Raw genomic sequence first — 25,806 nt, 5'->3', positions numbered from 1 at the left:
TCGGCGCGGCGAAACTTTTCTCGTGATCATAAGTAACAAGAGAAAAGTTTCGCCGCGCCAAACCTTAAACGATTCTTAATTGGTGCTTTATTTATTATTAACATTTTAATTATTAACAACGCAAATTTAGAAAAAAATATCACTTTTTGCTTCACTTTTTTGTGTTCGATATTATCAAGGTTTAAAATCTTTGTTTCAACAACTTCTCAGTAAAACTTATATTTTTAAAGTAAAACTCTTCTGAGTAAAATTTATATTTTTAAAGTAAAATTTATAAATAAAATTTCACTTTCATTTCAAAATTGTTTCCACTTTTTTATTTAATCAAAAAAATACTTAAAACTGAATAAAGTTGATGCAAACTGCTTTAACACTTGATTTAACATGTTAATTAGGGCTTCCTCTAAATGGTATATTAAAAATCTGAAAACCTGATTGGTTGAATTTCTAATGCATTATGCATTATATTATAATATTATTACTATTTTTATAATACGTTAATTGATCGTATGCTTGAACGTTTCAATATTTTTTTTTAAGACATGTTGTCTGTTTATTTGTTCTTTACAAAAACTCGCTAATAAATAGTGCCTGGAGCGCAAATTCGTTGAAGAATTTTAACTAATTACAAACGTAAGTTTACTTTTCTTACTTAGCTCTATAGAAACTTACTTTTTATACCTACGTATTAGAAAAAATAAAAGTTCGGACTTAGTGTAAATATATGAATTTGCAAACTTTTAGAAACTTTTTCTTTTTTAGCTTTATTTTACAACTGCATAGATATTTGATATATTGTTTTTAAATACCCTGTATTATAAATAATACAAATAATACTGTAATAAAAGTTCTCCAATTATCATTTTTATATATCACGGCGATCTGTTTTCTGATATTTAACAGTGGTTAGTGGAAATGAATTTCCGACATTTTGCAGCTTTAATTCTCTTTTGCTTACTAAAAAAAGAATAGGCCGGGTAAGTAAAAAAAACCAATTGCTTTTACTCAGCGTTTTTGGAGTAATTGCTCAGCTTTACGTAAATAAATATTTATGCTAAATTGCCTAAATTTTTATTTACAAAAAGCTGAGTAATTTACTCCGAAAACGCTGAGTGTTTTGCTTAGGTTTTTTTATTCACCCGACCTATTAACTATTTACAGTTTTACCTTTGCTTAAATGGTTTTTTAATTTTTTTTTTTCTTATAGTGTAGGGGGTACAGTTGATCGAGGGGCAAAGTAAATAAGAGGCATTTTCTCAAAGATTAGAATTGTGTTCATCGTGATAATGTAATCATTTTATGTGCTCATATATCAGCCATCTTTATTTTTAGTTATTACCACATAATTTTTGACTACCGGTTTTTGGTAGGTAACGTTTGTATTTAGCTAACTAAAGTAAATTTTCTTACCTTTCCTTATGTTTATTATGAAGATCATGGTTGAAATAGTTTTAAAAGTTGAAGTTTTTCATTCTGATTATTGAAATTTATGCTTTCTTAGAGTAGTTTAGCTTTTCTTTTAACACTCATGTCCAAAGAAATTAGAATTAAACATAATTTGTTATGGGGCACGGTGAATCGGGGAACAGTGAATCGGTCGATTCACTATTCTATTTTTTATTCACTCATTTTTAATAAACAAACTACATGAAAATGAATTTATTAGTTTGAAGTTATGAATAATAATATTTGAATAAGTTTTTTTAATTTTTTAATATTTTTATAAGTTTTGTTATTATTTTGTTATCAATACATTATCTTTTTTTTTTTTCTCAATTTTCAAAATATCTATTTTTTCGATTTTATACTAATCTAATCAGTAAAAGTATGCCAAAAGTATACAGTGTACAGTGTCTTTACTCCCTCAGCCTCATATCTATTTGGCCATGCCCCTATTTACGATTATTAATACACAGCCGTGTTCCTTGATTCACTGTGCCACAGTACTTTGGCTTAGTGAATGATGTAACACAACTCACTTTAAACCTTTTTGTGAGGCGTTAGATAATAAATATTTTGGTTTTAGTGATTTATAATCATGAAGGACATATATCTCAATCCTTTCGTCTTCAAAAAAATAAAATACATATTTTAGCTTTTGCGCAATTTAAAAAATAAAGAAATCCGATCCACTGTGCCCCAACTTCCCCTACGTAGTTGCTAAAAAAAACTCAATATCGTATTTAGACTTCAAGTTATAAAGCATCCAATTTGTGTATTCCGTCGGAATGTTCTTGAATTTCCTCGTGATATTTTATTTTAATGCTATATGTTTGATGCTAAGTCAGAACATATTTGTCAATTTCTAGCTTAAAATATATAATTTAGTTCCTTAACATTAGAAAAAATCAAAATTATTGCTATGGTTGTATTTCTATGTATTTATTTATGTATTTTATCTATTATTTTATATTTTCAATCTTTTTTTAGAAAATCGCTTTTTTCATCTTACTTCTGTTTTGCGATATACTTCGATTTAGGCGAGAAAAATGTTACAGTAATAAAATTTTTACCGCAATAAAAAAAATTTGTTAACGTTTTCGTCGTTTAAACCCTTAAATTTAATTACATTTCACTATTTAAAAATTGGAATAGACAGGAATAGGAAATTTTGGTAAAAAAACTCCCAAAGTTATTTTTTTTTTTAATAAAAATAATTTTCAAAATGAATGAAAATATTACTATCTTTTTTACCTGTTCAAGTTTTAAGTTAAAAATCGCAAAAAATAGTGATTATTAGAGTCAGGAACAACCCCTCAATGATTCAACTCTCGCAATAATTCTACCCCCGCGGCAGTTTTATTCCTTTTTAAACACGTGGAACAATACTAAAAAGATTTGATTTTTATAGATTTTTTAGATTATTAGAGTAAGGTACCACCCCCACAATTTTTCAACAGCCACAATAATTCTACCCCCGCCGTAATTCTATTTTTTTTAAACACGTAGGACAATACAAAAAAGCTATTACCATCAATACAAAAAAAACCGTGACCATCTTTTTTTTTTCATGTCAACTTTCTGTTCTTTACAAAGTGTATGCTTCCTGAATCCATTTTTTTAGACTTTTTGGTACATCTAAAATTATTTTCAATAAAGTACCATATTATGAACTTAAAAAAATCTTTCTCGAAAATATTTAAAAAAAGTTAATTTAATTTTTGTTTTAGATGCTTTAATGTGTATTTTTGTACTACAACTGCATTTAAGTTCAAATAAAACTTATATTTTTATATATAAATCTCTAAAGAAGACCAAGACTAAGAGCAAGACATTATAACTCAAGACCAAGATCAAGCCCTACCAGCACATCCATTTTCGTAATTAAAACCTGTATGGATACGTGTTTGTCACGATCCAGTCGTAAACCAAAACACGTGTATATTACGGGCAATTTTGCTTGAGTTTAACACGTGTTTTTCGAAGTTTTAAAGTCAAATTTGTCACCTGCTTTTATAAGTGGTTTCACATTCCTTACGGAAAAGTGATAATATAATACTACAGTTCCGTAACGGCGAAACCAATAATATTTTAAATGGTATTCATGGTAAATAGTTACTTTTACGAAGAGAAAGCTATTTTGACACGTGTTATTCTTTTTATTTTAGAAGGTTTTAAGTAACAGAAACGAAGCGTAACTATTTTCTGAGTTGTGCTGGTTGGAATACTTGAGAATTTAGAACCAATACAAGACCAAGATATTAAAAATTAACTCAAGAACAAGACTTTAAAAATTTTCACAAGTCTGAGATTAGGACGTAAATTCTTAGAAGTTTAACACAATAAGACTCATTCTCACAAACGTATGTGTACTAGTAGGTCTTGAGCTGATGTATCATTTTACATTTAGACTCATTTTGCAGTGCACTGTTTCTGTTTAATATAAACAAAAACTTACAAGGTTTCTTGTATTGTTAAAAACAAAATATACTAATAAAAAAAGACACAAAAGTATCAATTTGTGAAACTAAGAATAGCATACATATAGCAGCTTTTTTTTGTAACTATAGTAGCCACATGGTATCAAAATATGCAAGTAAAAAGTAAAGTTTACATATTCTATTTAAATACTAAGAATTAATACAGACATCTATGTAACACTTAACTTCATAATTTATTATTAATTGTTAATCCATCCAATATGATGACATTTTTTCTAAGGATCAGGAAAGTGCAAGATAATAAAGCTCCGAGACCAAGACCACAACTCTATCTTGGTCCGAGACTAAGACTAAGACAGTTAAACACGAGTCTTTAGATGTCTAAAGACAAAAATGCCTTGATAGCTACCTATCTCTTTATATATCATAGATAATACCTCTTTAGGAAAATATATCTCCCAGATAATGATATTTTAAATTATAAAATTTGAACATCTGTTTGCAACAAATTTTAAGCAACATGCTAAATATGGAGCAAAGGTAATGAAGAATCAATTTTTTGTCAAAACTTATGTTTAGAATATTAAATAAAAGATATTCTTGAAATATTTTTTTGTTTTTATTTTAATACAGTTATTTTTAAGCATAAAAATTTAACTAACTTAGTTAAAAAGAACTAGAAGATCTTCGTCTAGTCATTGAGTACTTTATAATTCAAGTATAATACACATAAACAACATTTAGTTTATTGTCTTATTTAGCTTGATATTGTCTGAGCTAAAAAAGCTTATAATATTTGTCTATATTCAGGACCAGATATTTCAGCTTATTTAAATTTTAGCTATCTAGATTACAAATTGATTTATTTTTAAGCCACGGCATGAAATAAACTGGTAAAATTTAATTTTTTTCAATGAATATAGTAAAGTTTCCTGTTTCTTTTGTGTTATATTTATTAACATTGTTTGTAAAATAGCTACTTATATTATACAACTTTTATAAATTAATATATTATAATTCTATGATTCCAGCAAAACATAACACATAGCATAACACAAAAAGCAATTTATATATTGCTCATAAAATATATACTGCCAAAACTTTTGGTATATGTTGATTTCATAAATATTTTGCTCTTTTTTTTTTTAATTTTAAATGGAGATTCAGGATGTGTAAGTTTGTTTCTATGATAAAGTAATTGTGTTTTTAACGTCGTTTTAAAATTAAAACTTAATTATAGCTATATTCGTGGATATGAGGTAACAATCTATTAAAAAAAATGATTTTAAAATTGTTTTGCAACAAAATAAATCATTTCTTATCCTGTAAAACTAAGTTTAATGGTATTTCAGTGTTTACGTGAGCTTTATAAAAGATATTTTTATTAAATAGCTCCTTTAAAGGCTCCTAAAAGTTTAGTTCTTGAGCTCTCGTAATGATAACATTTTCTATTTTTTGCAAAAATCAAACAGTTGGTAATGCGTTTTTATATTGATTTAAGTGAAATTAAGTTTAAGATTATATGTTCTTTATAGAATTCAAAAGGATCTTAAATGAAGCAATGCATTTTAAAATATTATTCATAAATTCGCCATAATGGGTTAGCCGTTAAGTATTTTAACTTTAGGGTAACCTGGGGCAAAGCGAGAGACCGGGGCAAAGTGAGACGTTTAGGTTTTCTAGCTTTGTACAGAATTTTTTTGAAATGAAACAGTAATTTTGTTTTATTTCATTAGAAGTTTCATGTTTTTTTTTTTATATTTTAAAGAAGCTTTTATCAGTCTTTTCTAATAATATGACATAGAAAAGTGGGTTTGAAGCTCGCGAGTTTCTTTTGTAGAAAAAATCCATATGCGCTGCCATTTTATACCACAGAACAAACATAATATTAAGTTTGTAATCATTTATTTGTAATCTTTCAGCTGCCATTCTTTTTTTTATGTCAGATTATTTTGTTTCAAAGATATTTAAGAAATATATAACTTCACATTTACGGGAAAAGTGCGACAACGCAAGTCACTGGAAAATGTCGCCAAAGTAAACATTTAGGATAACAAGCTTATAAACTTGCCTAAACTATCATCATTTCATGAAAGAGTTTTATGTAAAAGTAAAACATAATTTGATTAGAAACTTTAAAAGAATATAACTTAATTTTGTTTTCATTTATTGACCAAAAATATTTAAATGAGAAACTACAAGAAAAAACCAATCAAGCTAACTGGAACGAAGATTACATGAAAAATACTATTACAGCAGTAAAGTTGAAGCAGATGTCTTTGAGAAAAGCTTGTAAAAACTTTAATGTGCCAAAATATTCACTATATTGGCGTGTTAAAAGGCTTCACTTAAAAGTAGTTTACATACTAATTTACTTGGAAGATTTAGAAAAGTGCTTTCTGATAACCAAGAACAAGATCTAAAAAAGTATATTAAAGATATGGACAACTCATTTTATAGTCTCTCAATGATGAATATTAGATTGATAGTATTTGAGTTTTGCAAAAAAAATTAAATTCCAAATCCTTTTAACAAAGATAGTAAATTAGCTGGAGAAGACTTTGTGCGAGGCTTTTTAAAACGCCATCCTGATTTATCACTAAGAAAACCAGAAGCAGTTTCTATAAACAGAGTATTTGGTTTGAACAAAGATAATACTAAAATCTATTTTAGTAATTTAGAGAGTTTATTAGATAAATATCATTTTGAGTCACATCAATTATTTAATTGTGATGAGTCTGGGTTGTCATGCGTTCATTAGCTAGGAAAAGTTATCTTATCTACAGGAAAACGGTGTGTTTCATCAGTGACAATTGGAAAAAAGGAGTCACTATAACAATTTTATGTGCATGTAATTCTGTTGGTCATTATGTACCACCCATGATGATATTTAAGTGCAAAAAAAAAGAAATTATTACTCACAGATAATGATTCAGTTGGAACTATTCAAGGGTGCTCAGAAAATGGCTGAGTTAATAGTGATTTTTTTCTTGAATATAACAACATTTTGTTAAACATGTATGATGCACCTTGATCAACAAAGTTTTACTTATATTTGATCGTCATTGTTCTCATTCCAAAAGCTTAAAACTAATAGTCTATGCTCGTGACAATGGATTGTTTTTGCTATTGCTACCACCACACACAACTCATAAACTTCAACCATTGGACCGTGGATTTTTAAGGTCTTTGAAAACTATTTTTAATCAAGCATGTATGAGATGGATGTGAATCCATTCAGGAAGACAAATACAAACAGAAAATGTTGGAGAAATTTTTAATGAAGCATATTTAAGAACTGCTAATATGGAAAATACTACTTCAAGTTTTAGAGCAACTGGAATTGTCCCATTTAATCGGCATTTGTTAGGAAATGAATATCAAAGGACATCATTGAGTGATAATAATAATAAAATCAGGTTGTCCATACCTCATAAATATCGCTTTGAACGCGATAACAAAAAAGAAAATAATATTTTACAGCAGCGAGAGTTGGCTACATTAGACTTAATGAGTCATGATAAATTAAAGCCAATTGAAAGCTTTTCAGAGACCACTGTTACTTCATTAAGTTCTTTTGAAGACTACTTCAAATTCCAAAACTTTATCCTCCAAAAAGAAAATTAGCTGAAAAATCTCAGATTATAACTAGTTCTCCATAAAGGAAAAAATTTTTACTTGAAATGAACAATGAGAAAAAAAAAACAATACGAAAAAAAAAAAGAATAATAAGAAAAAAAAATTACTGGAAAAAATCAATGTCAATAAATTATACAAAAAAAAAAATAAAAAAGAACAAAAAGAAAAAAAAATTAAAGAAATGATTGAAAAAGATGTAAACAATGAAGAGGGATGGTTTTGTCCAGTTTGTCAAGGGAAAATGGTGCAATGGTACCCAAATTGACTTGATAGCTTGTTGTGTATGTACTGTTTGGGTACACAAATGCATATTAAACGATGTTTGCTTTTTATGTGAATAGATTTTATTCAAATTTTTTGACAAACATGATACATTGCATATGCATTTTTTAATATCATTTTTTTAATTCCTATCATATTTTTTGATTTAAAAGGAAAATTGCTTTTTTATGCAAGTAGATTTGGCATTTTAATCATTTGACAAACATGAGACTTTGTGTTCAATAGATATTTTTTCAATTAATATTGCGTTTTACTTCCTTCTGTGTTTTTTGTTTTAAATAATATTTGTTTTTTATGCAAGCAAATTTATTAATATATTCATATATTTTGAGTTGCATTAGAGAAACTACATTATAATATGATACCATTGTGTTTCTATTTGCATTCTTATATCTAATCAGATCGAATTAATCAAAAGTTTGCTTTAATTCTATTGAAAATTATACTTTTACTTAGTTTTTTTTTCAAATGAAATCTGTCTCACTTTGCCTCAGGTTTTGAGGAAAGTGAGACAGGGTAGTTGTTGCCATTTTGAATTTAATTATGTGCCAATGCAAGAACCAATCACCACCAATATTTAGGAGATCATTACACACATAATGTGCTAGTGGCCTGCAAAGTTTCTTGTTGTGAAACGTGATTCTTACGTTTCACAACAAGAAACGTGAAGTTATGAACATTCTCCCTGAAAGTGTCTCGCTTTGCCCCAGGTTACCCTATATCATTTGCAATTATTTTTACCTATAGAAAAACATTTTATTATCACCTTAGATCTGTGAAAAATATGTTTTATATTCAAATAAACATTTAATATAAGATTGTTATGCCATAAATTCATAGTGTGATTACATTAAAATACTACTTTTACAAGAGTTATTACTTAATGCAACAGTTATTTTTGGAGTTATGTTTCTTTTTAGAGTTATGCGGTGTTAACATTTCCTAAAATGCAACAGTTAGTTTTGAAGTTGCTCTAATAAAAACTTTTTAACAATTTGTTTTAAGAGAAAAAAGATAATTTCTTTCCTAGGAAAAATAAAAACTTACATAATCTTATCAGGTTATTTAAAAATTAAACTTTAAAAATCAATATCTGTGTATGCAAAAGTATATTAAGTTTCTCTGCGGTAGTGGTGTAGTGGTAGAGCGCTCGTTTTATAAGCGAGAGGATCCGAGTTCAATCCCCACCACGTCCCTGGTAGTACCGCACTCAACTCGTTTCTCCGCGCAGTGGTCTTGTTCGTCATGGTTCATGTTTCAGAATTATAGAGTTTAGAGAGGGTTATAACCACAAATAAGTAGCCTCCTCTTCTGTAGTTGGTTTTGGGGAAGTGGATTAACAACAAAAAAAAAAAGCTGTTTCTCTCGAGTCCTTAATACAAGGAGAGAGGAGAGGACGAGGGGGGGGGGGGACTAGGAGAGGAATAAAATGGAGGAGGGGGGGAGGGAATTTAATAAAAGGGAGGGGTGAAATTTTTCTTCAAGATTTTATAAATGAGGAAAGTGGGGGATTGGAATCTAATAAAAGGGGGTTTGTATTGATAGTTTATAATTTATAAATCAAAACTAATGTTTTTTAGACAACAAGCATAAAACTATTTAATTCTATCGTGGCTTGAGGTCAAATGCGCATTTTCTAACAGCTGTTTATCATAATTTCAATTGGATTTAATATGATGATATAGGTTTTATACTTTGGTGAGAAATAAACCAAAAGCTCATTTTCAACAAATTGAAATTATAAAGCCTATTTACACTGAAAGTTTTTGTTTTGATCAGTGATTGAAATAATTATTTTCTAATTTTAATGGCCAATATTCATCAATTTTTTATTTTTGAGATATAATTTTTTTTTCGAAAACAAGAAACGGGGAAGGAGGATGGGGGAAGGGGGGATCTTAATAAACTTAATGTCGGTGCAAATGATTTCTAAAAAATAATAAACGTCCTCATTCCTTCCCTACTTTAAATATTTGAGATTGTACAAGATGTTGATGAAAACGTTCGTATTTGTTTGTTTTAACTTGCTATATTTTCCAATATTCGTGTTTGTAACTTATATTAAACATTAGAAACAATGGACATGATAAATTTCAAAATGTTAATTATTATGAAAATGTCTTGGTTTTTATATACTTTTTTTCTACTGTTTTGTGTGAATAATAATTTTGCTTATAAATCAACTTTAAATAGATTTGAATGTTTAGAAGATCTCACTAATTGCAAATCGAAAGTATTATTCTAATTCTACAATTTAATGAAAAAAATCAACATTACCATTCATAACGTTTTTTTCCAACAAGAAGTATAGATCGAGTTAACATTTTGAGGGATTCACTTTGTTTTTTGTTTGCTGAAATCTTTCTTTGGAGCTATAAACAAAAAATATATTATTTATAAACTAATTAAAATATTTAAATCGTAACAAGATAGAGAGAGAGAGAGAGAGAGAGAGAGAGAGAGAGAGAGAGAGAGAGAGAGAGAGAGAGAGAGAGAGAGAGACATTTACATTTTTTCGTATGTAATAATTTTGCAACAATAACATAAACGTGCAGTTTATTTTATTGTTGCAAAATTATTATATACGAAAAAATGATGAGTTTTAAAAGGCCTCTAGTGCTAATAAATTTATTATATTTAAAATTTGAATTTTTGTTATAGTGTATTTTTTAAAATTGTGTTTTAAATACAACATTTCCAGACAATAAAATTTATTGGAATTTTGTTTTTGTTTAAAAAAGATGTATGCATGATTTTTTTTTAGACTTATCTATTTAATTAAATACCTAAAACAAGTTTAAAAAAAAACATGTCTGACGCTCCCAATAAAACTTCTGAAGGCAGCGCAGAGTCAAAGATAAATATGAAACCAAATTTTGGATTTCTACGTTCTCTTCCAGGGATTCTGATGGCTGTAAACATAGTAAGTAAAAACTCTAATAAATACTTTTGACTTTTTAAATATTAACACTAAGTTTGAGATTTTTAATTTCACATTTTTATTCTATATCTAACATTTTCTTTTTTTGCAAATTAATATTAAAAATTATTTTATTTCAAGGTTCTACTGTTTATTGCTTGGGTAATAATGGCTGGTTGGAAAGACAATAATATTTATTTTTATTCGCTTTCGGGGCATGTTTCTTACTTTTTATTTGCCACAATCACACCTTGGTTGGTTCTTTGCATTCTCTTCATTGTATTTATTTTCAAGATCCACACAAAAATACCTATCGATTGGCCGCTTACTGTAAGATATTTAATAAATTTGTTTTTGATTGATAATTTTCAACGATACCCACTTTCAATGATACCCACTTATAGTGCTTACAGTAGCTGTGTACTCCTTTTTAGATATCCCTATTGTCTATAAAATTTAGGTATCCACCGTATCTATTGAAACTAGCTTAGTTTCCCAATTTATTAAGAACAATAGCTTCATTCAATGAAAAAATCTAAAATCTAAAATAAAGTGAATACCCGGTCTGCACGTCTAGCTTTACTTTCGGAACTAAAATATGTATAGACACATATTTGTCACGATCAAGACGCAAATCAAAAACAGGGTTATTTTCCGGGCAACTTTACTCAAGTTTAACACGTGTTTTTTGAGGTTTTAAAGTCAAATTTAAATATTGCGTTCCTTTATCATTAGTGTCACATTCTTTACTGAATATTACTATAATATAATACTATGTTACCGTAACGAACAGTTAATATTTTTAACTGGTATTTTTTGGTAAATAGTAATACTTAATTTCAAGTAATGGAAATCATACTTGGAAAATGTTATTCTTTTTGTTTTGAAGGTTTTAGACACGCAACAGAAACCAAGCGAAACTTTTTTCTGAGTTGGGCCGGCTGGGTAAAAGCTTCTTAAAGTTAATTTTACATAAGTTTATTAAACTATGTAAAAAGGTAGTGTTTATTAATTTTGACGTTTTAAAAGTTATTAAAATGCCTAAATTAATAAACACCTCTTTTTTACCTAGTTTATAAAATTTGTCTGTTTAATTAGTCTATAAATTTAAAACAAGGGTGCAGATGGAACTCTACGAATAAAATGAAAGAAGGGGGAAAAATTAATGTGCCAGAAGAACAAAACTTAACACGAGTTATTGATGCACGCTATGCGTTTGCAAGCAAATTTAGCGGAATTTAAAGTGAAAAACTTATCTATTTGGATGAAACTGGATTTAATGTGCACACTAACAGCACACATGGTTATTTGCTAAAAGGTGCGCTAGTAATTTTACAGTCGTCTGCAAATTGTGGCAAGAATTTTGGCTTGATTTTTGCTCTTTCAACAATGGGAGTGCTGGCTTATGAAACAAAAACTGGTAGCTGGAATGCAGATTCATTTTGTACTTTTATCACAACAATGTTAGCACCAGCGATTAGGAATGCAGATGTGGAAGCGCCGGTGTTTGTTATCGACAACTGTAAATTTTACTGGAGTCTTCCTGTTAGGTAAACACTAGCCTCTCATGGCATAGCTATTAACTATCTGCCAGCATACACGCCACAGCTTAATCCAATAGAAAAAGTATTTCTTTTTCAAAGCATACTTACAAACAGGAAGAAAGGCCTCAAAATACGGATGGGGTAATCAGGAAACTTAAAAATATTATGGATACTACCGAGTTTAACTTAATTCCATTTTACAACCATATGCGTAGTTACATAAATCCAGCGCTGGCTCGGCAACCATTTTTTAAATAAATAGTAGTGGCAAGAACCTACCCAGCCAACATTGACATACAGGTACCGTACAGGGCCCATACGGGTTGTCCACTGGGTCCCATATGGGAAGACGAACGGTATTCCGCCGGATCTTGGCCGCGGTTTCCATATGGGGCCCATAAGGGTATGCCCGCTGTGGGTATCCCGAATGGGTCCCAGTCAAATCCCGTACTTTAAAACCGTAAGGAAACCCATTTGGGTTTGCAACTGGGACTCATACGGGAAACCCATCTGGAACCCGCCGGATCTTGGCCGCGGTTTTCCTCTAAGGCCCATATGGGTTTGCCCGCCAGGTAAGGGTCCCACGAGGTTTGCCCATTGCAAATCTTGAAAAACTGCGTTTAAATTTTTAAAAATTACAGAAAAAGCTAATTTATATGTAGCTTGATTGGTTTATTTTTAAAAAAATAGTTAAAATAACAGTAGAAATAAGGCAAACTTTTAAACGATTCTTTAATCGTGTATCGAATGTTTTCACGGTTATCTCGCGAATTGGAAGCATTTCTATTGATGTCTAAACGTCTTCTCTGAAAACCTTTTTACTCAATATCTCGTTTTAATATGACCTGTAAAAAAATTAAAGTTAACTGTTAGTCTTAAATTTAATAGGTAACATAAATTATTTTTAATATGTCATAAAACTCTTACCATTTCTCCTAAAAAACTCTTCAGATAAAATATTTTCACCATCAAAGGTAGAAAAATATAATCTTTAATTTTATAATCCACATTTATTTGAACGTTTTAAAATGTGCTTGTAATAAATAAGCACATGCCTGTGATTCAAATAAAAAATTGATAACATTCCTTTAGTTACTGATAAATAAATTATATAAAACTATTATATAAATATAATTTTATATTTATATTGAATATTATTTGATATACACTGTTTATAATTTTATATATACATATTGTATATAACTTTATATATATATATTATATATAACTTTATATATATATATATATATATATATATATATATATATATATATATATATATATATACATATATATATATACATATATATATATATACATATATATATATATACATATATATATATACATATATGTATATATATACATATATATATATACATATATATATATATATATACATATATATATATACATATATATACATATATATATATACATATATATATACATATGTATATATATATATATACATATATATATATACATATATATACATATATATATATATATATATACATATATATATATATACATATATATATATATATACATATATATACATATATGTATATATATATATATATACATATATATATACATATATATATATATATATATATATACATATATATATATATACATATATATACATATATATATATATACATATATATATACATATGTATATATATATATATATACATATATATATATACATATATATACATATATATATATATATATATATATACATATATATATATATATACATATATATACATATATGTATATATATATATACATATATATATACATATATATATATATATATATATATATATATATATATATATATATATATATATATATATATATATATATATATATATATATATATATATATATATATATATATATATATATATACACAACTAAAAGCTGCAAGTTCCTCAAAAATAACTTATTCGTCACAGGATTCGTCAGCTTTTTAAAACCTTTTTAACTAAACCTTTTTTTTTTGTAATTTCAAAACAATTATCACCTTCATTAGCTGAAACAAAACATTTTATACCTTGATAATTTTAAATTGTAAACAGTGCCTCAATGCAATGGTTACTGATCTATCAAAATAAGGAATTGTTCTTTGAACAAGCTTTTTTAATTGATCTGAAAAAGTTTTGTATTTGAACGAGGGACATCTATTAAGTACTTAAAATTCAACTGTATCATTTCCTATATGTATTAAACAAAGGATATTGTAAACTAGTTGATCCTTAACGTAAAGTTCACCAAATAACTGCACAAAATAAGTTAGTTACTGACAAGCAAAATCAACATATTTTTTCAACAAAATAAAACATCAAAAAATTAGACCTACAACTGAAAGTACTAAAAAGTTTAAATAGATTTTTGGCTAAATCATCCCATTTAAACAACTGGTCCAGTGTATACTAAAAAAAGTCTTAGTTTAGTTGCTTTCCCTTTTTTAATATTTAATTAAGACCTTGGTTTTCTAGAAAATTTTCTTGGAATGTAACGACATATCTGGAACAATCTGCCAGATAAAGTATTGACTGTAATCTGAGATAATTTACAACATTTGGGCCATTTAACCATAAGTTGATTAGTCTTCGCATACCCCTAAGCATACTAGGTGTATAAAGTCTAAAAGAAACTTTAACTTTATGTAATATTAATTCTATATTTGTTTTTCTCACACACTTTGTAAATATCTTTACTCAATATATATACATTTGCAAATACCCCCGAGGGTATAATAAACATTATAAACGTTATATACAATGTAATAAATGACACACCCACAACGTTCCTTCTGTCGCAATACAACAATAGTTTATATATAATACAGTTATTTACACTAATTACAACACCCCTTGATCTCTAGATCACAAAGTCCGCATACTTATTCGGAAACCTCCGCACTCGCGTCGATCTTCGGAGATTTAGGTTATCCGCGATGGGTTTTTCCGATTCTCTGATAGACAAGTCAGCTACAATGGGAGCAGGACTGACGTCCGACATGTGTCTCGGCAATCCATTGATTTCTACCGAAACTCCTCGTCCTTCATCTGAGACTCTTCCTCTGTTCCATTCGCTCGTGCATTTTGAGTCAGGTGGTTTTACAAATACTTCTTGTCCTTGTGTATAGTTGTGGAGAACTTCCACGTTAGTTTTGGCAGAAATTGTGTGTGGTTTCCACTCGTAGGAAAATATAGCTTTGTAGGGGAGCGATGTTTCCTCGCCATTTTTCCTGGGAGCTATGTTATACCAATATACCATTTTTAACGGGTCTTTGCCACTTCTGGCTGCCATGCGCTTGATTGTGCGATGATGACGTTCAACAATTCCATTTCCAGATGGCCTGTAAGCGCAACGAAACAAGATGGACACTCCCCAATCAGCGCATAATTCACCAACGAGTTTTGAGCGAAAAGTCTTGCTGTTGTCAAGTAGAACTTGCCACGGAGGTCCTCTTTCTCGGAATATTTCTTCTAAATGGAAGCACACTGTTGTTTCTTTCTCGTTCTGTAGCCTTCTCCAAATTGCAAACTTGCTCCTTTTTCCACAGTCAATAATAGACAAGTAAATCTCTGATTTGTAGTGGGTTATGTCAATAGCCAAACGATGCCAGCTCTTTCCAACTTCAAGATTTCCTTCTTCCCATCTAATCGGCGCAGGATCCACCGATAAACATCTTTCGCAACTTTTCACGACTGATTCAACGTCTTTTCTGCAAACTTTCTCCTTCGGATATGTTTGTTTCATCAAATAAAGTGTTCAATTGACTCCAAAGTGATGAAGATTATGAAACGACTTCACATCAGGCGGTACAACGTTTGCTGTCATTGCAGAATGGTTTGCATGCAGCCAGTTCTGTGGTACTCTCGTAAGAGCATCGGCTTTGTTTTCTGCTGACTTTACCAGGAAAAGTTTTAATTTTATATTGCACTCCTTCACAAGGTCTTCAATTAATGACAACCGGCGATGGACAAGTGGTTCTCCAAGACCGTGTACTCGAACGGGTTTGTCACCGATAATTAAGGATCTCAACCAACCGACAACAGTAGCCGAATCACACTTTATGTTAATACATTCGAATCCCCATTTTGTTGCTAGATTAATTCCTTTTATCACGGCTTCTAACTCTGCAAGATTAATGTGAGCCGTATCATCTTGTTTCCTCAGCCACGAACAGTCTTCTACTATTTCCCCAGCCACTTCCAAAACTATGCCAACAGCTAAACTGCTTGCATCGCACCACACTGTTGCTTCAGAAATGTTTTTGACGTTCCATGACCCATGAACGGGATCTTCTTTTGTAAGTCTTTCATTCAAACTGCTTACTAATTTAACAACTCGTTCGTTCACCAAAGAGTCCCATCCACAACTACTCGAAACTCTTTTTAGATAGCTGCACGAAGGGCGCAGCCAATTTGCTATTGGAAAATGTCCGGTCAGCTGTCCGCACCAAGAAAAGATTTGCCGACGTGTCATTTTTCCTTCCGGAACTTTGGGTATGTTGTCACGTTTCCAACGGACTTGGTTGCATTGTTTGTACACTCGCAATCCAAGCACACGACCACCGACAAGTTTTTCTGGCAACTTAGAATCCAAGCCATATTTTTATAATACATGTGTTTTTTTTATACTTGGATACTTATTTTTTTTATTTTACAATATATGTTTTTTTTTATACATATACTTTTTATAATATTTAATACTTAATATTGACTTTTGCTTTTTATAATATTTAATACTTAATATTGAATACTTAAATTGCCAAATATTTTTTAGATAAAAATAATTTTTTCTTACATTACTCTAATCGTTGTAATAAACTAAGGTAATATTTACTCCAATCATTATATTTGTTCCCCAAAGTTCATGCAATTCTATCATACATAAGTCTCTCACTAATTATAATAAGTAAAAATTATTACCATTATTATTATAATTATATTTACTAACCTGTCATTACTAATATTTATCAACAATACATTCTGGTTGTTGAATTCACTTTTACTCATATGAGTATGCAAATATTGTTAACAGTCAGAGTGCACTAAGCAGAAATATTCTTAAACATGCTGCAAAATACAAGATATACATAAGACCTATGACCCAGAACTTAGTACTTTTATCCCAACATTTTAAAATTAAGTTATGGAAAACAAAAACAGTGTTCAACTTACTATAACTCAATTATAATAAATTAGCGTATGGTCATAATCTATATAATAACTTTTTTTAGTTATTGTTATTAATGTTAAAGTTATCAAGTTAAATTTAAGTTTTATAATTAAAGTTTGAATGCAAAGGTTCATATCAATAAAAATTTTATCAGTATTGTAAACATAAGTTAAGTATTAAAAGTATTTACAAGTATATGTATTGTAAGTATAAGTTATTACTATTAATAATAACTTATATATAAATTAATATATAATTATATATATTATATTATATATAATTATTATATTACATAATGTATTACATATAATATATTATTTATATTATTTATAATAATATATAATTATACATAAATAACTTATATGTAAATAATTTATAACTTCTACATAATAATATTATGTATATTATGATATTATTGTTAATATTACAAGCGTACAATTTTAAATCAAAGTCAAAAAATATCAATGATTAAAAAAAGAGGTAGATGCATAACAATAAAGCCATTTTTTGCATTAATATGTCAACACTTAATATTTATATCTCACGGTGGGTAAACTTTAATAACATCAGTCATTTTGCTTGCATAAAATATAGAAAAATTAATGAAAAAGAGTGGATCTGTAAAAATGATTTAAAAGCTTCAAATTTCCTAAATATAACCTACCCATAACAACTCTCGCCTGTTTGCTCTTTTTAAATGTTTCTGATTAAACCAAAGTTTTGATTAAACTCAAAGCAGTCATTACCAGAAACAAAACTTTATATTTTGATCATTTTAAAAATGCTAAGAGTGTCTTAATGGAATTGTTACTTCATGTTTAATAGTTAGGGTAAGGGCAGTAGTCCTCAGCCTCTTAAGGGAATAATAAACAGAAACATTTAGAAAAAATTTAAAAAGTAGAGTAACCTAGTGAAATAAACCTTAACTTCTTGCAGAACTTTTGAATTTGCAATCAAAACAAGGGTTTAGTTGGTTGATTATCAAAGAGTGTACCCCAAGACACCTAGAAAAGATAGAGTGAAAATTTTAGTTCTCGGCCGGGAAATTTAGCAAAATTTTGCAAGTCGGCCGGAAAAATTCATCTTCAAATTCATCTTCAAGTCCCCCAGCAAGTTCATGGGAATTGTACAGGGTCGAATTTTGTGCGTGTTCTCATGGTAGCCTACTTGAAACTGTGCTAGGATCACAAAGCTTAATAAACACAAAACTTTGACTTGAATAATAATATATAGCTAGATATTTCAATAAAATATTTGGCAGATATATTAAAAAATAGGCAACATAAATAAATTCCTTTAACAAAACAAATAAACATTTAACTTTTCTAATAATATAAAATATAAGCTTTATTTTGACTATACTGCATATGTAGCCTATAGTTGAGATTCAGAGAGTTCAAAAGTAACACATAAATATTCTACATCTTCATCATCATAATTATTAATAATATCATGTGCATGTTCAAGATTTGTAACAATCAAAGTAAAACTTTCTGTCACATTTATCGCAATTGATCCATGTACTGTATATTGATCTTGATTTTTCAACTGCCCAACTTGCATCACATTCGTGACAACCCTTAACTACTTGTTTTTTGATACACATTTCTTTGCAGTTCTTTTTTGGAACTTTTTGTTGGGGAACAGTCTTCTTTCGGGGATTCTTTGTAGCTTGACTTTTTGTTTTCTTAACTTTAAGTGTCTCAATGTATTGGTCTGAACTCATGTTATGGTATACTTTTTCTTGTGGTGCTTTTCTTTTCCTTAAGGTTACTGGGCCAGGAAAAGGTATATGAGACATTTCCATTTCTTGGGAAACTGGAGACCTATTTGTTTGCAAATTTGCACTTAAAAGGCCTGATTAACTATGAGCAGGAGAAGAGGTGGAAGGCATATTGTGTTCTATATTGGTGGCCAGTTCCGTATTAGGCAACAAAATATTTGTTGATGGCAATGGTAGAGGATCCTTTTCTAAACTTACAAGCCCTAAAGTAATATTAATTTCATTTTCAATGGCCCTTAAGCTTCTTTGGTATTTTTCATCAACACTGCCTGCGTTCATTTCCAAAGTTTGGGAGTCAATGTTCAATGACACAACAAGGTCTGATGACTCAACTGCTTCATTGAAAAGCAAATTCCTTGGTTCCATTTCCTCATCGTCACCTATCAAAATCATGATTTGTGATGTTGCATTCCTTGCTGTTTTTAATATTTTGTTCCAAGTATTTTGAATACGTCCATCATTGTATTCATTATTATTTAAAAGAGATAATACATCACTTGGTAGCTATTTGGAAAGTACCTCAATTATATTTTTATATAGAACCATCTCATTTGTTGATTGTACTTGCCATTCTGCTGCACCCTCAAACTCATTTCTTTCAATAAGTAAATTTGGTTTAGGATCGTCAGGGTTATTAGTAAATCTTTCATCCAATATTTTAATAAATTTTAGGGCTTCAACATTTAGAGGATATAGACCTGATGCCCTGAATGCATTGACAATGTAAGTTTTCTTAATTTTTTTAAGAACTTTTTTTAAGATAGGAGCAGCATGCTTCTTTGTTACAGAAAGGAATGGTTCAGACTGTTGTAGAGCGTGTATTTCTTGCCTCCAATATACTTCCAAAGCTTTGAATACTCCAACGTCTGCAGGCTGCATTATATGCATTGTGTTGGGAGGCAATAAATAAAGAATAATTTGATTTTTTTGGCAGAGTTCATACACTTCTAGCGATGTATGGGTTTTGTACCTGTCCACAAATAAAATCACTGGGCGTTTGATTATATTTTTTTTAGCCAAGGCTCAAAACAATTTGCTATAAATTCAAAAAATGTTTTGGTCTTCATCCAGCCACTTTCAGAGGATCCAATACAACAGCCTTTAGGGACTGTTAAAGCAATATCAACTGGAGTCCTTACATACCGAAATATTATGTCTGGGGCCACAATATCCCCATTTGCAGAAAATGTTGCTAAAAAAGTTAAATTAGATTTTTCAGGTCCAGGTGCTACCTCATAGATATTCTTCCAACCACAAAACCCAATGACCTTACCAGTTACAGGGGCTAACTGAATACATGTTTCATTTGAATTAAAAATTCGAGAAGGGTCATCAAAAATATCCAGGCAGCCTATTTCTTTCATTTCAGCTTGCCAGTCAGTAAACCATTTTCTGATATCTTCCTCTTTAACTTCAGTTCTACTTTTGGAGATATGTTCAGGGGTTCGGATAGAAAGTGTTGGGTTTCTTTTCATAAAACCCTGAAAAAAGGAAATTAATACAGCTATATGACATAGTGAAGGGTTGCACTGGCTAAATTAGTGCACATAATCAAAATATATAGGCAATATATAGGCAAATACAGTATATGTTGGTACACTTTATTGCTTGCATATTACAAAATTGTCACTTACTTTGAACCATGACTTGCCTGGCCTATGATTGATAAAAGGAGTTACTAGGTTATATCTTCATACAACCTGCATTGCTGTGCTCAAGACATCACTATTTTTTGGCGGTGTCCCTCTCCTACACTGACTTTTAATCCAGCTGTAAATTAAGAAAAATTTATGTTTTATAATAGATAGTAAATTAGCAATATTGTTCATGTTGTACTGTACATCATTACCCCACAGCTAAAAATTTATTTAATTTATCTCAAACTTACTCAATCAATCTATTAAATTAATATGCCCAGGGACTCGGATTTGCTTTAATAGATAGGAACACGCCTTCCGAGTCCTGGCTGTGTCTGTAAAATTGCAAATCAATCAAATAGTGATTTTGAAAGGATTTTGAGCAGCTAGTAAAAATTCAGTTACAAAACCCTTCATGATTTTTGTGTTGTATAAGAATTGAGTTTAAATGATAAATTAACTTACTTGACAATTTCTGTTTCTTTTGACTTAGAACGGGTCAGATCCCATTTTCCTTGCTATGGGTGTTCGTTTATAGTACTTGTCCATTAGTGCAGACCTTGGTACATTAAAATGATTGGAAGCTTCTCTAAATTTCATTCCATCATTTCTACAAGCTTCAATAGCTAGTTTCATTCGACTCTCTGTATATTTTAGAATAGTACCACGTTTCTTTAGCGGCATTTTTGTAAATAAAGCATATATTAGGTTAGGCTTAATTAAACCTAACCTACAACTAATATACATATATGTATATTAACAATGATACAAGTCCCTGGAAAAGAAAACAAATATAAGTAGGTATAATAAATAATAGTTTGTCCTTATAATTGTATAATCCTTAATAATCCTATAATAATTAAATATTGTATAATCCTTAATTGTATAATCCTTAGTAATCCCATAATAATTAAATAGTTTGTCCTTATAGTTGTGTTCTAATGGTCGGCCATGATCGAATTTATCAAATCAGCTACCTGGCTGACCTGCAGAATTTTAACAAAATTTAAATTCTACAAAATTTAAATTCTGACCTGTAGAATTTAAATTTAAAAAAAATTTAAATTCTGCCGGACGGCCATTTATGGCCGACATGCAAAATTGATCATAAACAGTGGGTCTACTGCTCGTCACCATAAAATACAAATAAATACTCTAGATAGAGCTAAAAACCTGTTATTTATTAATAAAGTAACCATGAAACCTTAATATAAAAACTTGCTCCATGCCTTAGAAACAAATTCTGAATTTTTAGAAATATACAAAAACACGTGCTCTCACTAAAAAAAGCATAAGAAAACTGTAAAAATTTGTTATTTTCAGAGGGTCCCAAAATGTATCCATATTTTCTTATATTTTGTTTCATGAAATTGTTCATAATGCCTGTCGAAAGTCACTCTGCAATATTTTAATGTTAATATCAGTCTTTTAACTTTAATATGGAAAAGAAATGTGCTATTTCACTTTCAAACATTTTTTTTTAAACTTATACATTTTTTTAAAAACTGTTAATTTATTTGCGCCAAGGTCGCCTAAAGAGGCATAACAAAAGATCTTGAAGCTTTCAAGGTAAACCTATTGTGTGTTTTTTACTTATGAAAACTTTACAACTCTAAGTTACTTATATTTTCTTTTGTTTAGTGATTTGGTGAAAATTTATTATTTTAATCTATATCTGAAATATTTTAAAAACTTTGTTACAAATTTTGTTGTTGCTAAATATGTTCAGTTTATGGTTTTTCGAAACTTCAGCATTTTAAAATATACTATAAAATATATATTTTTTTGTATCCTCTGATTGTGTGATTTTGTAAAAGATTTTGTATCTTATAGCTGAGGAAAGTTAAGTTTATATAGACAAAGTTTTGTAGCTAAGGAATGTCTTTTTATCTTTGTAGAAAGTTTGTTATGAATAAATAGGTTTTAATTATTATGTAAAATAAATAGATTAGCTATAGTTCACTCGCACTAAATGGAAACGCTTTTTTACAAGCAAATGTTCATGCTTTATTTAACTTTATCTTAGTTGTTGTTTTTTATTGGCTCCCAGCCCCAGGTTCCGATTTACGCGTTTACGAGGCCTGTAAAGTTTAGACGGCCACGTGCTTAATGCATTAGCTTAACGCGATATTTGACGTCATAAAATTATCTTTATTTTTTTATCGACTTTAACTACCGCAATGAATAAACCAATGAATAAACCGCAATGAAATAACCGCAAACTAATTCTATTTAACAATTAACTCAAATAACTAAAACAATGTACAAAAGTTGTAAATATAAATATTATGAAAAGTTTGTTATGTTTTCAATTGTTATTCTAATTTTAATTTTAGTTTAATATAATTTAGTAATATACATATACATACTTATATATGTATGTATGTATGTGTATATATATATATATATATATATATATATATATATATATATATATATATATATATATACATATATATATATATATATATATATATATATATATATATATATATATATATACATATATATATATATATATATATATATATATATATATATATATATATATATATATATATATATATATATATATATATATATATATATATATATTTCATGATTTATGAAATTTGTTTTTGAATAATTATTTTTATCGAATCGTTTTTGAATAAAAAATGACTTTATTTTTAAAAATTTAGGGAGTAAACATAAAATATATTAAAATATTGATAAACAAAAACCTTTGTGAATTAGTTAAACAGCGATTTTATTTTGACTAGCAAAGAATAATTTAGGTTTTAAAGTATTTTTTAAATTTATATTGCTTAGCGTTTTTACTTGCGTTATTTAAAGGTATAAATAAGTTTAACGTCTGTTTTGAGCATATTTTTGATACGCGTTTAGAACGCGTTCGCCGGGAATTTAATGTATAAATGTTTATCGTAAATGCATAAAAGTTATCGTAAAAATGTTTTACATTTAAACAAATCACAAAGAAACACAGAGTATATACTATTGAGTAGAATCATTTTTAACGATTAAGTTTATTTTTTTTATTTTTTTTTTTCTGAATTTTATTATATTAAAAAAAAAAAAATTAAATTAAATATAAAAGTCCTAATCTTTTTATACTAAAAACAAATAATAGTAATTACTTTCCAGGTCTTTTCTAACTTCGTTGACTTTATAGGTGTATATGTATCATTGGTTATTTTCGTTTTTATTTAATATGCAAAAAAGAAGTTGCAAGTTCACGAATGAACTAAAAATAGATTGCCTAATAGTGAAAAACAAATAATGAGGACAACAAAGTGCTGTTTCAGCATTGTTTAACAGAATCTTCTGCTGAAAATGGTAGACGAGCAAACATTAAGTCATTTGAAGTGTACCAAACACAAAGCTTGAGTCTCTCCGCACTTTCTGCGGCCGAACGGCACACTGCTTTTCCAAAACGTATTTCAAAAATAGTTGTCTAATATTACAAAACTAAAAAAAAAGAAAGTCTAATATTATAAAACTAATAAATTTCTTTGAATTTTGATAAACAGTGTTTTAGAAGCTTTTTTTAAATGAGTCATAATTTTCTTAAAGTTTTAGTAAAATACGTCTGTATCCTTAAAAAAATGTTTTATATTGCATATACTGTATCCTTAAAAAAATGTTTTATATTGCATAAATTTAAAACTCCTGCTACTAAGTAATAATTCCTAGTGGTAGTTCCTAGTCTATGCATATGATACTTCATAGAAAGTGGTCAACAAAATATAAATCATCGTATGTATTTTAAATACTTTTATAGAAATTAAAAAACTGCTATGTGTACACCTAATATCATAATATATAATATATTTATACTTCAATTATTTATGCATTTATATATTTTTTATTTTGATAGCTTTGTTTAAACTGCGCAATATGGATTATTTTGCTCTTAATATCTTCGATTATTATTGCAAATGATGCCCGAAAGTACAATACATACTCAGGATTTGGTTCTGATGCACTGGGTGCAGCTTCGGTAAGATAAATTAACATATTAAAACTAATATAACTTAAAATATAACAACAAATAGTTTTCAAAAAGTATCATATATAAATATAACAATCTATTTAAACAAAACCTTTAATGTTTTAGTAATTAAAAACTAAAAGTAAACAATTATATTATAGGAAAATAAACAATATTCGTTAATAATTTATTTTCTATTAAAAATTTAGGCTTTTGGATTCTTAGCATGTGTTGGTTTGGTGATTCAAGCCTTTTTTCATTTCAGAGAATACAGAAATCCTGTTTGATCTTAGCAGTTTTAGCATGCTAACAATCTTCTGATAAATAATTAGTTTTTTGTTTTCATTAACGATGATTTTCTTGCTTAATCAAATAGTATCTGAATCATATTTAATTGGAGTGTCGAAATTATTTTTGACTAATTTCATCAATCAATTCTGATACAAAAATTTTATGCTTTTTTTTAATCATTTTTTTTTTAATATTGCTAATTACGATTTCATGTTTTTTGTTTTTGTTAAAATTTTTTATTTATTTATTTTTATGATTTTTTGAATAGTGAAAGTATTTATGCTTTGGTGTTTTTATTGTATTGACGACGTTGCGTTTTCGTTGTGTTTGTTGTTAAAGTGAAAAAGGTTTGACATTAATTTAAACCAACGCGTTTATTTTAGATCCAAAATAATCACAAGTTTGTTTTGAGATATTAAATTTTCAAGTCTGAAAACCGCTTGTTAATTATAAATTGAAAATGGATTTTTCACCACTAAATGCATATTGTAATTTACCGTAGACAATGTAAAAGTTGATTGAAAATTCTACATAAGCCGTCACCAAACTGGTTCAATATTGACCCATATTCTATCAGTTTGCATTATTAGACTTATTATACCTAAACTTCGGTCAACAATGTTT

At 28.5% G+C, this 25,806-nt stretch overlaps 1 protein-coding gene across 1 annotated transcript; it reads left to right on the top strand.

The window, feature by feature from the left end:
- The first annotated feature begins 491 nt into the window (after positions 1-491).
- LOC105844019 (MARVEL domain-containing protein 1) lies at positions 492-25,462 on the top strand. Its single transcript, XM_065818831.1, has 5 exons — positions 492-633; positions 10,567-10,725; positions 10,864-11,052; positions 24,778-24,900; positions 25,101-25,462. The coding sequence occupies exons 2-5, from the start codon at positions 10,612-10,614 to the stop codon at positions 25,176-25,178; spliced, it is 504 nt and encodes a 167-aa protein (XP_065674903.1). The 5' UTR covers positions 492-633; positions 10,567-10,611; the 3' UTR covers positions 25,179-25,462.
- Positions 25,463-25,806: the final 344 nt, after the last annotated feature.

This window comes from Hydra vulgaris, chromosome 15 (genome assembly GCF_038396675.1).
Source record: "Hydra vulgaris chromosome 15, alternate assembly HydraT2T_AEP".
NCBI classification, from domain to species: Eukaryota; Metazoa; Cnidaria; class Hydrozoa; order Anthoathecata; family Hydridae; genus Hydra; species Hydra vulgaris.
This window is presented reverse-complemented; position numbering and strand designations above follow the sequence as displayed.